The 15774-nt window shown below is 47.4% G+C and overlaps 1 protein-coding gene across 1 annotated transcript in view; it reads left to right on the top strand.

The window, feature by feature from the left end:
• Nucleotides 1–11263: 11263 nt before the first annotated feature.
• Nucleotides 11264–15774, top strand: part of LOC126272389 (uncharacterized) — a 363563-nt gene continuing 359052 nt past the window's right edge. The window contains exon 1 of the mRNA XM_049975211.1: nt 11264–11319. Coding sequence (XP_049831168.1) covers nt 11292–11319 — 28 coding nt within the window. The 5' untranslated portion in view covers nt 11264–11291. The remainder of the gene's footprint in view (nt 11320–15774) is intronic.

Below are 15774 nucleotides of genomic sequence, written 5' to 3'. Positions count from 1 at the left end.
GTATGATAATCCGTTTGTCTGTGTCTGCCCGGAATCCAAGTCACGTACTCTCTGTAAATTACCTAAATTATACTGGCTGCGTGAGTGTGGCAAATGTTCGGAATGTGGCGTATGCTGTGTCGTGTTAGAGGCTGAAACATTTTTCATTTCTGTCACTTTAAAACGTTCGTCAATTTGGTTGTTCTGTTGGTCAAATTTCGTGTCTACTTTCGCATCCACAGTGCGTGAAAGTTCTGCTGACGTTAATTTAAATTGGCCGCGTAACTGTGTTGCGTTTTCAGAACATTGTTTAGCGACTGCACTACTTTCATCTCTAAGTAATTTCGTTGTGGCTACATGTGTATTACTTAACTGTTGTGCAACAAATCTAATTTCTTCACGACTGTTCCTAGCACAAGCCTTAATTTCCTCACGTAATTGTTCTTTAGTAACATGACGTTCCACAGTAACAGCTGTAATCTGTTCACTAAGTTGTTTGTTCTGTTCATTAAGGTTGTCGTGTTTTTCATTCGACTGTTTGAAACTTTCATTAAGTTGTTTGCACGATTCACTAAGTTGTTTGAAATGGTTGTCGTATTTTTCATTAAGTTGTTTGAAATGGTTGTCGAATTTTTCGTTGAGTTGTAGTAATAATGCCATAACTTGATCCCAGCCAAAATTAGCGACTCTATTCACTGTACTGTGTGATGGTGTATCTGCATGTGTCACGTTTTGTGTAACCATTTGGTCATTGTCTGATTCACGAAAAGGTTTGTTAATTATATGTGCACTGTTGACTACTACATCGGAATCAAATAAATCTGACATGTTTTGTGTATATTGGCCACTTTCGTTAGAAACAATTATCTGTTCGCTACGTAAATTCTGCAAATCAGGCGTGTCAAACTGGACAGCGCTCATTGTAACGGTACGTGCCGTGTCGTCAGTTGTTACATTTACTGTGGACATAATTGAATTTGTTTGTTCATCATTAGAATCGAAATCATTACTAGTTTTCGGCACGCACTGATTATCTGCAATTAGAGGATTATCGTCAAGACACTTGAGTGTCGCTAGTATTATCAGTCAAATTATTCAAGTAGGCTTTCTCACTCATTACGGATCGCGATGTACTGTTAGCAGTTTTTTCGTGGCATTTTCACAAATCAAATCTAAGCACAAAATCAAACAAAGACAAAGCATATTGGAACAAATACAATTACAACAAAGAGCAATAAATTGCCGATGATCTGTGAAAGAAAGAGTGACAAATTAGTAAATGCGTTGCGCCAGATATAAACTACATTTAAAATTAAGTAAATAAGAGCAGATATATATCTGACTACTTCTCAGAAATTCACAAAAATACGATCCTGGCCGGTTGTCGCCAAGTGTATCCTACCCACAAAATAAAATAACATGAATAATATTCTCATTTAGTGTAACCTTCCAAAAAATAAATTGCGTAACCTATCAATAATAAAATGTGACTAATCTCTCAATAAAAAATTGCGACTCACTTATAACCTTTCAATAATTGACTGCCAATTTAACCTGGTAAATTTTGGACGTCAGCAGTGCTGCGTTATGGCCCTACATCATGGCCATACATCATTCTGAATAAACTGAAAAATCTTAGCTTAATTAGGTCGCCGGATAACGCGTATATATCTGCTCCTGTAAGAAATTTTTCTGGCGCCGCTAAGTGCAATGCTGGCCGATAGATTTGTCTTATATAAAAGGAAAGAACTGATTTTTCTTTTCAATATTCGGGATGACCAAGGATCGGAGAAATTAGTAAATTCTTTAAATTGAAATGAATGACTGTCAAAAGTTACTTTTTATGAGAAAGATTCTTATTAAGCGATTTTTTTTAAAAACATTTACATGGGACTTGATATAACAATACTACATATGCGCGAGGCTGCTTTTACTTCAAGCCGTCTTTATTCCATAGGAATAATACAAAGAATAAATACAATATATGTGTACATTAGATGACATTATGTAGCACGCCAATGTCCGCCACCGAGGTGGGGACTTACAGGGCGATTAACAACAACAAAATAAAGTATTCGGAAAAAGGAAGAAAACACAAATAGAAAGATAAAGAGAGAAAGAACGAAGACGGTTATTCCTCCTGTGGATAGGCCCCAGGAGTCAAGGCAGAAGATAATATCCAGCAGTCTATCCGACGCCGGCTCGTGGCATCGGCCTTGCGGTCGTCATTCGCCCGTAGATACGGTAACTAGTGCAGCAGCTCTGCAGTACTCTCGTGCTGAGTACCGCCAGTTCTCGCTGTCGAAATCCTAAGGCGCAGAGATCCTTCGCCGACGCTGGAGACCATACGCCCCTCCAGTTCAATGTCGCGGTGGACACAGTCACCTCCTCGACGTCACGGTGCAGATTGGAGATGGCACGCCGGATGGATGGCGTGTCGTAGCAGGCCGCCTTCTGGGAGTGACACCAGTCGAGCCGGAGATGGTCTCCGACTACCTGGGCGTCAACCACGCGGGCGGTGCCGTCTTTGACCGCCACCACGTCAGGCTTGCGTATCCCCTCAGGTGTACGGAGGTGGGGCTCCACAGAAACATTGAAGCCCCTCTGCGCGAGTCCACGAGCGACATAGCGCACAATTGCGTCATGACGCTTCACTCGGGACCCGTGCGTTCTGAAGCAAGCCTGTAATACGTGGTTGGCGGTCTCCACGGCCTGGCAGCCCGCGCGGCATCTGGTGTCTGCTTCTCGCCCCCGGCTACGCCGTGCCCTCGTCGGGAAGGCGTTGATGCGGGCGCGGAGAGCATCGATGTAATTACGCCCAGATGACTGGTATCGGCGACCCACTGATGTTGCCCTTTGACGGCGGCGGAAGATGACAGCGCTGCGCCGTCGATGGCAACGTGTAGGCGCGCTGCCCACATTTCTCCAACCTGCGTTGACGATTTGAGGAGGTGGCCCTCCCACATAAGATGCCGCTCCAGCACCTCGATCTCACGCTGCACCTCATCCAGGCCTGCACCGTCGAAGGCTGGGCCAATCTTCTTTAACGCCAGGAGACGGGACCGACGAACGTTTGGCCCCATCCAACGGCACGATGGAATGCCGAGGCCCCCCTGGGCAACAGGAGCGTGAAAGTAGCCCAGGGGAGTGTCCGCCGGGAGGCGGAACCATCTGCTGACGGCGGCCCTGATGGTAATGTCGGCTGACTTTAGCGCACCCAAGCGGGTGCGGCTAAGCGCCAGCCCATGGTACAGGCCAGGAAGAAGTACATTTGTGAGAGCATAGAGGCGCTGTTGCGGCTTGAGCGGAGCTCGCGTGATGACATCCAGCTGCTCCCCCAGATGGCGTCGGGGGTTGAAAATGCAGCGACCGGCGGTGGAGAATTGCAGCCCCAGGTACCGGAAGGTCTCACCCACGCGCAGGGCGGGCATGGTGGTGTTGCCTGCCTTGAAGGGTATGTCTCCGTCCACCTTCACCTTCTTTTCGCGTCCTGACGCGACCAAGGCGAGGGTGAAACACTTCCGGGCGTTGACCTGCAGCCCAAGATGTGCAAGGGCTGCGATGGCTGCGTCGATGAGGGACTGCAAGCCCCTCGCGGTCGATGCGAAAAGCAGGATGTCATCAGCAAAGGCCGCAGCGTTGATTCTGCGACCGAGTATGCGAGCTCCGATGTGGGAGGGCAGTTGTCATAAGACATGGTCCACCGCAAAATCGAAAAGGAGGGGGGAGAGGGGATCGCCCTGACGGACGCCCCGTGACGGCTGCACAGACACGCCCACGCCGGCGCCGCCAGCTATCACTGTCGTGCTGCCCTCGTAGCACCGCTCGACGTATTCAATAAAGCTATCCGGCAGGCCATGAGCCCTCAGCACTGGGCGAAGGGCTGCATGATCTACCGAATCGAATGCTTTAGAAACGTCGATCGACGCCACAAAGACAGAGCGGCAGGAGCGGACTGCGTCGGTGAGAGCAGTGTCCAGGATGAAGGTATTCTCCAACATCCCATCCCGAGGGATGAATGCCCGCTGACGTTCGTCCACAGCACATGCGTGCATGAGGCGTGACGCAAGAACCTTATGGAAGGTCCGCGCCAGCACCGAACAGACCGTAATGGGGCGAAAGTCAGCAGGGGATGTTGGTGCAGCCGTTTTGGGGAGGAGGGACGTGCGCGCGCGAAGCAGACGCTCAGGAAGGGCACGGGCCAGAATGAAGAGGTTCATCAACTTCACGAGGACTTCGTGCGGCAGGCGCCGCAGCTCGACGGGAGTAAGGCCGTCCGGGCCGGCTGCTGAACCCCTGGGCGGCAAGGCAGCGGCGACCTCCTCATGTGTGACCGGCCCCCACAGGCACTCAGGAGCAACAGGCTCCGAATGCGGCAGGAGGCGGTCACGGATGAAGCCCGCTGTGGAGATGGGCTTCTTAGTGAAGAGGTCCGCCCAGAAGTCCAGCAGACCGGGGATGTCAGGCGGCGGCTGCAGCAGGGTGCCATCCAGAAGGCCACGCACGCAGCGCGCGCGCGACCGCCGGAAGGCACTCTGCGTCTTGGCGTACTCCCATCGACGCCGTTTGCGCCTTTGCTGCGGCGGAGCAGCAGGAGGCCGCTTAGGTGGTTGGCGCGGCCTCTGTGTCCTCGTGGTTGACCTCTCCTCTCTGGACCCGACCGACGCAAGGGCGTCCGGAAGCATGCCCAGGATGACTTCGGGCGGCGCTCCCGGCCCCAGACCGATGACTCGGTCTAGGGCAGAGAAGCGCTGAGCGGAAGCGGGTAGCCCCGCTAGATGCTCCCAGACGGCGGCGTCGGTCGGCCCCTCCAGCGGCGGCCCGGCGGTGTCGGCCGCGAAGTCCTCAGCTGCGTCATCGGGTGGCGCAGCGCTATCGCCCGCGTCTGGCAGCGGCCTCGCCGCTCCCCGGCGGGACGCCGGCTCTTCCCCCCGACCGATTTCAAGCGCCTTCATAAACTCGCGGACGAGCTGCTTGTGGGCAGCCTTCCGCCTCTGGCACTTGATCGCCTCGAGCGTTCGGTCGGGGAACATCCTCGTCAGCTCTTGATTGACGAAGAAGAACCGTGCGTCCCTCTCAAGGAACAGTTCGGCCTCCGCCTTGGCGAGCGATAGGACCTCTTCTTCCGTCCACCTCGCGCGATGCCTCTCCGTGATGATCTCCATGTTGGCGGCGGCGATGGACCCCGAGACCGTTTTTGGTGGTGAAGCTGCGGTGGCACTCACTGCAGGCGTAAAAAGCTACACAAGTTACCGTATCTGCGGCACGGCCGGTTGGCCTTATACTTCAACGCTCAGGCTCCGCCGTCGCTCCCCAGCACCAGCCCAGCCAACTCCGTACACACGACTGCTAGCAACTACTTACTGCTACTGATGAAATCTTCTCGGGTTATCAGCCGAGTGGTGGCGTCGTCTTGTCGCAACGTTTCGATGAGTTTCGTACCCATCATCTTCTGGCGAAGTGTCGGGATGCTGTGTTCCACCTATCTATATAGTTGCTGGACCGTTGTCCGTCTCTGTAGGCCGGCCAATCACGCTTCTCCGGAAGGGAGTGCCGCGTCAGTGGTGGGGGAACCCGTCGCGGCCGGTGGTGGGGGGCCGCGGTGCGGCCCTGGCGTCGAGGCCCGGTGGCTATCCATTCTGTCTGCGGGCGCTGCTGCCTTCCGATCGGAGCGTTCCTGACGTATCATGTCAAGTGTGGGGTTCCACGCTGCGCTAAGCTGAAATCCGCTGTCTCTGTTTACTAAATTGTTGTGCAGACGAATCTCCACTGCCTCTTTGAAGATGGAGTCCCAGAAACCGTTGGCGCTACACAGCTTCTTCGTGTTTTCGAATTTGAAGGTGTGTCCCTCGGTAATGCTGTGTTCTGCTACCGCGGACTTGTTAGTCTGTCCCAGTCGTACGTTTCTGATGTGTTCAGCACAGCGCTGGGAGATACATCGTTGTGTCTGCCCGATGTATTCCATCCCACATTCGCACCCAATACTGTAGATTCCTGGCGTCTGTAAGCCCAGGTGGTCCTTGGTTGAGCCAAGAATATCTTTAACTTTCCGCGGTGCGTGAAAGATGGTCGTTATTTCGTGCTTCTTTAATATTCTCGCGATCTTGGCTGTCGCCGGTCCGGCAAACGGCAGGAAAGCTACACGTTTTTCTTCGTCTTCTACTGGTGTCTCCTCCCGCCTCTTGTCCGCACGCAAGGCCCGTCCTATTTGTGTCTCGGTGTAGCCGTTCTTACGGAAAGTTTCCCGTAGATGTGCTAGCTCACGCGGCAAACTCTCACTGTCACAGATGGACCTGGCTCTTTGTACTAAGGTGGTTAGTACCGAGTTACGTTGTGCCGGATGGTGGCAGCTCCGAGCATTCAGATATAAATCCGTGTGCGTCTTCTTCCTGTAAACCGAGTGTCCCAACGTACCGTCCGGATTTTTCTTGATCAAAATATCCAAGAAGGGGAGGCAACCATTCTCTTCTACCTCCATGGTGAATTTGATGCTGTCATGTATGCCATTGAGATGGCGTAGGAACCCTTGTAGATGTTCCTTGCCGTGAGGCCACACCACAAAAGTGTCATCAACGTATCTGTAGAACACCCTCGGTTTGTGGCAGGCGGTGTTCAGTGCCACCTCTTCAAAGTGTTCCATGTATAAGTTGGCAATACCTGGGGCCAGGGGAGAACCCATGGCAACACCATCTGTTTGCTCATAGAATCTCCCGCCACATTTGAAGTACGTTGTCGTTAACACGTGACGAAAGAGTCTGAGTGTGTCTTCATCAAAGTGATCTTCGAGTAAAGCCAAGGAATCCTCTAGTGGCACCCGGGTGAAGAGAGAAGTGACATCAAAGCTGACTAGTAGATCATTCTCTTCCAGGCGTAACTCTTGGAGTACCTTAACAAATTCGGTCGAGTTCTTGACATGATGAGGGCAGTGACCCACGAGTGGTTTTAACCGCTGTGCTAGGTGCTTGGCTACCCCATACGTCGGAGAATTTATGGTGTTCAGTATGGGACGTAGAGGGACATTCTCCTTATGAATCTTCGGGAGGCCATACAGTCGCGGTGGAGCCGGTGCCCGAGGGTAAAGCTTCCTGGTGGTGTTTCTGTCGAGTCCTGAGCTGTTGAGAAGATCAATGGTCTTGCGTGTAACAGAAGCAGTCGCATCTTTCCCCACTTCTTTGTATGCTGGATCTTGTAGTAGCGTGTCGATCTTCTGCCAGTAATCTTCTGACTTCAGAAGGACCGTCGCATTACCTTTGTCTGCTGCTAAGACCACTGTATCTTTGTCATCGCGAAGGTTCAACAGCGCCCTGCGCTCTTCTACCGTAATGTTGTTCTTTGGCATTCTTGCTTTCTCGAGTACCCTACTGGTCTCCCTCCTCACTTCCTCGGCTGCTCTCAGAGGGAGTCCACGTATAGCTTGCTCGACGTTGCTGATGATGTCACGTTTTGGTAACGTCCTAGGAACCGGAGCAAAGTTCAGACTCATCGAAACGTTGCGACAAGACGACGCCACCACTCGGCTGATAACCCGAGAAGATTTCATCAATGGAATACGCCGAGAAAGACTGCAATCGCATATACTTACTGCTACTGCCACACAGTTCCTACTGCAGTCAACAATGCTCTTTCGTCTCAGATTCTCTTATAGCTTACATGTCGCAGGCAGCGCGTGAGCAATACATCGAAATTACATCCGCTCGAGTGCGCTAGCAACAAATTCTTTAATCATGGGCCTCTTACTAGGGTGTTCTGAAATTCCCTTTACAGACTACTAGGACTTGTAGAGTGGAGTGAGTTGACAATGTTTTGAACTGGAACACATGTCCGGAAATGTATTGTTTCAATCACCCATTTGAAAACATATTGATAACACGACCACCTTTACAAGTAATTGATTGGACGTGACCCAGTACTAGAGCTAGGCAAACGATGCTCGCGTTCGAACGGGCTCGAGGTTTCCCGACACGCCGCAGAGTTCGATAAAGTATCGAACCTGTTAGAACAATCAATTGACATTTGACTCGCTCGGCGTGAGTGCTAGGGATACCCAAGAAACTATGAACTACCCACAACAGTAGTGGCTCTTCAAAAATTCCACAATTTCGTGAAACAGTGGAGGGAACGGCATTAAATCCTACCATCCCAAAACTTCTATTGCGTTTGAACAAATTTACAGTCTGTATGGATATGTGTAAGGATATAAGAAACATTTTGACGATTTTTAAGTGAAGGTAACAACAGACATAGACGAAAATGTTGTCCTTCAGAAACTGTTGCTTGACAGAACGCAATATAATATTTTATTCGATTATGAGAGGCGGTAATGATTGCCCATGTTGGCTGCAAATGAGCAGTTCAGTCCCTGTTTACATATTTGAATAACAGATAAAAACTTTAACGGAGTTTAATCAGTTTGAAAACAAAACGGCAACATTCAGATGAAAAAGTAAAGACAACTAATCAAGAATTAAATGTCGAACAAACGAACTGTAGCGCCTGTAACTTTTATCGCGTGAATAATTTACAGGAAAATGATCAGTCTTTGAGATATTCCCATTAGACCTCACCAGCCGCCAAACGCTCGAGAATTACACAGAATCGCGATTGCAATCTTTTTTATTATTAGTTTAACAAAAAAAGTTGTTACACACGACTCCACTCAAGAAGATATTTTGATGTCCTTTTCACAGTTATTTTTATTGTTAAAATGCATTAAAAAGGCTAAGACAGGTCGTTGTGATAGTATTAACAATAGTCACTAGATTGCAGCCCGACCAAAAGATCGAACAGAACCCGTGATTTCCCGTACTGTGGCGTAAACTGTTCGAACGGATCGAGTCATGTTCAAACACAGCCCTACCCAGAACTTTACTTGTTTTACATTTCCACTCATTAAGGGCCAAAGACATTGTTACTGTACTCGTTGACGGATTATCTTCAACATGATGCAGTACGGCCTCTTCCAATTCGGGTGCGTAGCGTCTCCTTGCAGCAACCGCTACGGTCGCAGGTTCGAATCCTGCCTCGGGCATGGATGTTTGTGATGTCCTTAGGTTAGTTAGGTTTAAGTAGTTCTAAGTTTTAGGGGACTGATGACCTCAGATGTTTAGTTCCATAGTGCTCAGAGCCATTTGAACCATGGAGCAACACAGTCACGCCTGCAGACGGTGGAGATATGCTTTGTCGAAGCCGTTGCCTAAATGTGGGGAAAAGTGCTTGCGACGGAGTCGGACGTTGTGGAAAATGATATTGATAAAGGCGACGAGTAGCCCCACGATTGCCGTGAGTTTCGCCATTCAGGGGAATCATGTCGGCGTATTCTCCAAACTTGCGCTCAACATGTTGCTCTGACACCCACAGATGCGTGAATGAAACTCGAACCAGGTCAAAGAGGTAGGATAGAAGTCATATGACATCAGTCTATCCCACCATGACTATCCTGTTGCACACCTACCTAGCAAACATGTTTTCAAACAGCTGTAGCATTGAAACAGTATTTTTTCGGACATGGCTTCCTGTTCAAAATATTATGTACTCTGTGGTGCCACCGCCAGACACCACACTTGCTAGGTGGTAGCCTTTAATTCGGCCGCGGTCCGTTAGTATACGTCAGACCCGCGTGTCGCCTCTATCAGTGATTGCAGACCGAGCGCCGCCACACGACAGGTATAGTCTAGAGACACTCCCTAGCACTCGCCCCAGTTGTACAACCGACTTTGCTAGCGATGGTTCACTACCTACCTACGCTCTCATTTGCAGCATAGCCTTCAGCTACGTCATTTGCTACGACCTAGCAAGGCGCCATATTCAGTAATTAGAATGAATTCTGAACAGACAATATTTTGAATCATGCACCGTCAAGAGCGACGTTCATCATTCATGGATTAAAGTTAAGTATGAAACTAATTACGTCCGCTTTCTGAATTCTAATTCCTTGTCTTGTTCTAGACCTCACGTCAGTATAGTTCTTCCCTCCTCACGCCAGCCTGCGTGAGCTAAAAAGAGTGCATTTCGTCCTCCTCTTAGCAACACGGTGTTGGCTCTTCTGCCAGCACAACGTACTCACTCCCTCTACAAGAGCTAGAAGTTTGCAGCGGGAATTTCCGAACGCACTACATACTCCTTCTACATACTCCTAAAACAACAGATGATGTCAGGAAAAGACCTGTTACAGTTTATGATTTAAAAAAAATGGTTCAAATGGTTCTGAGCACTATGGGACTTAACTTCTGAAGTCATCAGTCCCCTAGAACTACTTAAACCTAACTAACCTAAGAACATCACACATATCCATGTCCGAGGCAGGATTCGAACCTGCGACCGTAGCGGTCGGTGGTTCCGGACTGACTGTAGCGCCTAGAACCGCTTGGCCACTCCGGCCGACGTTTATGATCATCTAGAGATAATGAAGGAAGACAGATTAACAAATAGATCCACACATTCTACCGAAACCGGAAAAGAGGCAAAGAAAATGTGTGAGGAGACAAGACTTAGAAGAAATGCAGACAGAACAGGAGATCTTACTCAACTGAGCCACATTCAGATTAGAAGTTAAAAAATTCAAAGATTTCCAGGAAGCTAAAATAAATAAAAAAAACAACTTGTGTGAAGTGGTCAAATGAGAGGAAAGAGCTCATTTAAGAGAAATGAATAGTTGTCTTCATATGGTCCTCAACTGGCATGTAAAAAAAAGAAAATTTCCTGCTGTTCACAAGGATGTCGTGACGCTACCGCTCAGTCATGATGGCAGCCCTCCTGAGGGTTTCTGCTACGTGCAGGTGCTGGATCATAGAATGCTGAATCACGTTCATGTCAAATTATACCGCAGGCCGTTCTGTTCTGATGATTCAGTGGTGTCTTGATCGTCTTGATGTTGACCGTAGGGCTGGGGAACAAGTTGGAGGATCCTGTCCCGTTTTTCAGGTGTACTATCTGAAGCCTCAAACGTTAATTTGTACCATAGTCTGTCACCAGTGGAGTAAATATTATGCTTTTCTTTTATCCTGATTGCTACACGTATGGTGTGTTTACACAGAGGCTGTATCTGTTTGGCTCTCAAAAAGGCTGAAGAATCCTGGTACATCGTTGGAAAGGCTACGCGAGAGGAGATGGCGGATAACGGACGGGATCAGCCAGTCCGCGAGATAAGCCTCGCAGCTGAGCCGGCACAAAGAATGGTGTGCGCAGATTATTCCCCTATCTTCAGCAGGCAGTAAGCTTCAGGGCCGTGTCAATATTTACCGCTTTGGGCTGTACTAAATGCCATCCGTCACCTGGCACTGTAGCCACAGAGATCCAACTAACGTCGAAGCGAGATGGCATCGCGGAAGCCAGCTCACAGGGGTGAGTAGCCACGGCAACCAACCACCGGCGGTGGGCAAGCAGCAGGCACCTTCCTGCGCCGACGAGAGCTGTAGGCTAACGGGTACAACATCCTGCAATCAGTACCGCATTGCGACTGGCGATCGTTTATTTGGTGACACATCTGCACAGTGCAGTGAAAGGAGTCAAGTACGCAGCTACACAACTGTTTTGCAACCTAGAGGATTCCACAATACAATAGCTTCTACATGAATGAAGGTAGGAACTTGGGATGGTTTTGGAATTACGCATTGAAACTAAAAGCTTGCCTTGGTTCCAGCAGTAAGTTGCCGGTTCAAGTGGTTGCGAGTAGCGGTCTAGATGGTGCAGCTAGCACCGCTATCGCTCGCTACTTAACTTCCCTGGGTGAATCGACTCGAGGTGACAATAACCCAGCAACAAAAATCGTTTTGCGTTCTCCGTTTCAACAGATTAAATCCAGCTACAACTTGCGGCATAATTTTCAGTGACAGTACTGTACTGTTTTTCCTGTAGTTCAAAGCATTCGATGATGGAATAAGGATTGCAGTATTGCCTTCCACGGCCGCCTGATCTTTTGGTATGAGATTTTTTGGGAGAAAGGGCAAGGGAGAGGGGCCTACGTACCTCAGACAATTTTGTTTCAACAGTGGTGCCCCATAGCAACAGCAAGGTATGCACTAACTTCAGACATTCTCGGAAAAATACATGATTCTTTCGAGTGTCATCTGGATGTTCGTCGTGCATCCGGGAGGGCGCAGTGAATGTTTCTGAAAAGAAAGTGAAAACTTTTATCTTAAACGTGACTGTATAAATCTAAAGGATACACCCATGTCAAATCGAACTTCTTTTGAAGGTAAATACTCTGTAGTCCTATGCGCAAATAAAAATTTGCCCCAAGCTTCTTTCTTCATTCATGTAGAGCATAGTCATGTGAAATCGGAAGAATATTTTTGAAACACGCTGTAGTGTTAGTTCTTAGACGTTCACGCCCAGTGTTTTATAATGACGGGACATTATAACAAAAATAATTTTTATTAAAAAACTTGTATTGATATTTAGCCGTCCGTGTGTGCGTACCAAGGGGCAATGATGGAGGAAGACGACGAAGATAAAGAGTGTCCAATTAAAGCGACACAAATGACAAAATTTAGTAGAATCCGCTGTGAGGCACGTCCAGAATGAAATGAGCATGACCGACTTGCAAGGAACTATTTGTCATGAGACACTAGTTTACCGATTCAACTGCTTCCTTACCTTGTGGCAAGTTTCAACTTCGTCCATCAACTCAGAAGCAGAAGCGGCAACGGCGTGGCTAAACTTCAGTATCAGTCAAAAGGGAAGGAAAGTTACCAAAGATAAACAGCTCTTTGCCAAATAATGTACGAACTAAATTGAGCCGTTGCTAATGTATCACCTCTTGTGGAAAATACATAACTGGATGGATTTTATGGAGCATTATTTCACAGAAAAATGTAATAACTTTCTCTTGCTGGAATATGTTATCACCTGGTCTTTGGCGTACGGCTTTATTCGGAATATATCTCGCTGTCTCTCACTCGTTCCGCCATCTTACATAATCAGTCAGCACCACCCTTTGTACTATGTATTTCACATATTTTTCTTTAAAAAATCGTGTTTACGGTTAAGTACTGCAAGTTTTATAATTTCAAGTAACGTGTATGCTTCTTGGTTAGCGTAACATTTTTTTTTAGTACTGCTTGCAAACTACGTCCTCAGTTATTTGCTGTACGTATTCCAATCTGTCTTCCTCTGTAGGTTTTACCCTCTACACTCCCTCTAGCGCAATGGAAGTTTTTCACTGATGTCTTAACATAGGTCCCGTCATTATACATAGCTATGCATTCACATTAGCATACGTTCAAAAACATCTTTTTATAATTCCAGTACTCTGCTTTTAACCCCAGGCAGACCATATTTTCAACAATTCCCCCCTCCCCCCCCCGCCGCCTCCCCCCCCCCCCCCCCACTTACAAGACCAATTTTCCTTTCTTTCAGGTACTTCACTTACATGCTGAATCTCACTTGTATATCTTACATATTTGTAATGTATGACTTGTTAAAGACAAGATTATTTTCTTCAACAACTCATTTGCGACATGCCACTGAAGGCTATTGTTCAATTCACTTTCTTCTCAGAACAATCCGCAGCTTGTGGTCTAGTGGCGAGCGTTGCTGCCTCTGGAGCATGGGGCCCCGGGTTCGATTGGGGATTTTCTCTGCCAGGGGACTGGGTGTTTGTGTTGTCCTCAGCATTTCATCATCATCATTTGTGACAGTGGCTAGACTGGATTGGGTAAAAAAATGGACTGTGTACGAATTGGGACTTTGTAGGGGCGCTGATGACAGAGCAGTTGAGCGCCACAAAAACCAAATATCATCATATTCTCAATACAATTTTTGTAGTTTGTGTATATTTGGTTATGTGTTGTATCACATATTTTATCTAAGTTCAACAGCTTTTCGGTGCATTTTTACTGAATAATTCCACTCGTCTTAGCCCTAAATCGAAAAAAAAAAACAATTTTCATTTTTGAAGACAAACTGAGATACTCTGTAGATGCAATAGTTTTAAATCTCTGTTCCTACAAAAATTTGACAGCAATGCATATTTATCTTTGTACCTGATGATGGCGTAACAGCCGAAAACTGGTTTGTAAAATAAAATAATAAATATTGAAGAATATTACAGCAGTGCCATGTGTTTTCATTCATAATGATTTAAAAAAAATATTTTTTAAAACGAAATCGTGCATTTCATTATACGGACACGTTTTTGAGAATTTTAATATTTTCCACGTCATAGGCCATGTCATAGATGTGCTCGAACAGGGTAACACGTTCAGCGCATTTGCTTGCGAGGCAGGAAGGTGGGCCAGACCTGGATCGCATCTGCCCGGACGATTAACGGCCGTGACCGGTACAGCAGCCAGTCTGAAAGTGGTTTTTAGGCAGTTTTCTACGCTCGTTTAGGCAAATGCTGAGCTGGTCCTCAATGTATGCCTCAAAAAGACGACACATAACAATTAAAACACGATGATACACAGGACAAACGGGCACACACGACTTTCCTCCCTTAGGTAACTGACGATCGTAGCGACGGGAAGGACATCCAACCGTAACGTTAAATAACAAAAGAAGATTTGCCTAACACTGAAATAGAGGACCTTGTACTAGACACGATTAACGCAAGGACAGTTCTTGTCGACTGGGTGTGTTTAGTCGGAAGAGTTCATTTCACACTTATACGTGTGTCCAGCCCAAGGATACTACTGACTATTTCTTTAACTGTAGTGTGCGATTTCCCATATTTCGAAATTATTATGAGTTTTATTGGAAGCTAGTAGCTTAAAATGAGCAATAAGAGAAGATTATTAAAATAACACTCATTATACCACTGACTAGATGCCTCAGAATTTCTCCATCCAGTGCACGCACAACGTACTGCAACATATCCGCAGTTTCAGTAGCCTCAGCGCTGACACTTGATGTTGCTATAAATGGGCCGTCGGTGCCGAGGCGCTTCTGGCAGATCCCTCTTCTGGGCTTCGCCTAAGTCTGAGCTCGCCCACTTTGTGTATCTACACATTCCGATGCCAAGGCACAACATATGCTGACGCTACAGTGGTTTGTGTTAAGTTCTTTTTCTTGTGCCTTTGTTCCGTATCAACGCAGGGTCAGTATGTTTATTAACGCATTTGGGATGGTTAGTTCAAGGGATGGCCGAATGCCCTTCCAGTCGCCGCCAACTACCCCCCCCCCCCCCCCTCCCCCAGGTCGGAATATGTATCAAAGCGAGTTTTCTAAATGTTTGCGAATCACATAAAAGAGACGGGACTTGAATACCAGAGTAGTATTCGCCTAACCGCATGTTAGAAAACGCCTAAAACATCACATCCTGGGTGGCCTTCACACAGATCCTCGTCGACAAGCGGCTGGGTGGATTATATCCGGGACAGTCACATCTCCCCGACCCGGAAATGGTGGTTTAACACGCACGGTTATCTCGATGGTAGTGGTTGTGTAAGTTGCTGTATTAATTCTTAGAAAAATGTATGTAAAGACATTTTCTTGTATATAATTCCGCTGTAACTCTATACCTAACCCGATGACTTTCTTGCCAAGCGTACTTGTACAGCCGACTATTAATTAATAAGCCTACGTTTCTAACATTTGTAGACTTAGAGAAAGCTTCTGACAATGTTGACTGGAATACTCTCTTTCAAATTATGACGGTGGCAGGGGTAAAATACAGGGAGCGAAAGGCTGTTTACAATTTCTACAGAAAGCAGATGGCAGTTATAAGAGTCGAGGGACATGAAAGGTAAGCAGTGGTTGGGAAGGGAGTGAGACGGGGTTGTAGCCTCTCCCCGATGTTATTCAATCTGTATTTTGAGCGAGCAGTAAAGGAAACAAAAGAAAAGTTCGGAGTAGGTT

This window comes from Schistocerca gregaria, chromosome 5 (assembly GCF_023897955.1).
Source record: "Schistocerca gregaria isolate iqSchGreg1 chromosome 5, iqSchGreg1.2, whole genome shotgun sequence".
In the NCBI taxonomy this organism is placed as follows: domain Eukaryota; kingdom Metazoa; phylum Arthropoda; class Insecta; order Orthoptera; family Acrididae; genus Schistocerca; species Schistocerca gregaria.
The sequence above is the reverse complement of the archived record's forward strand: the minus strand, read 5'-3'. Positions and strand labels throughout refer to the sequence as shown.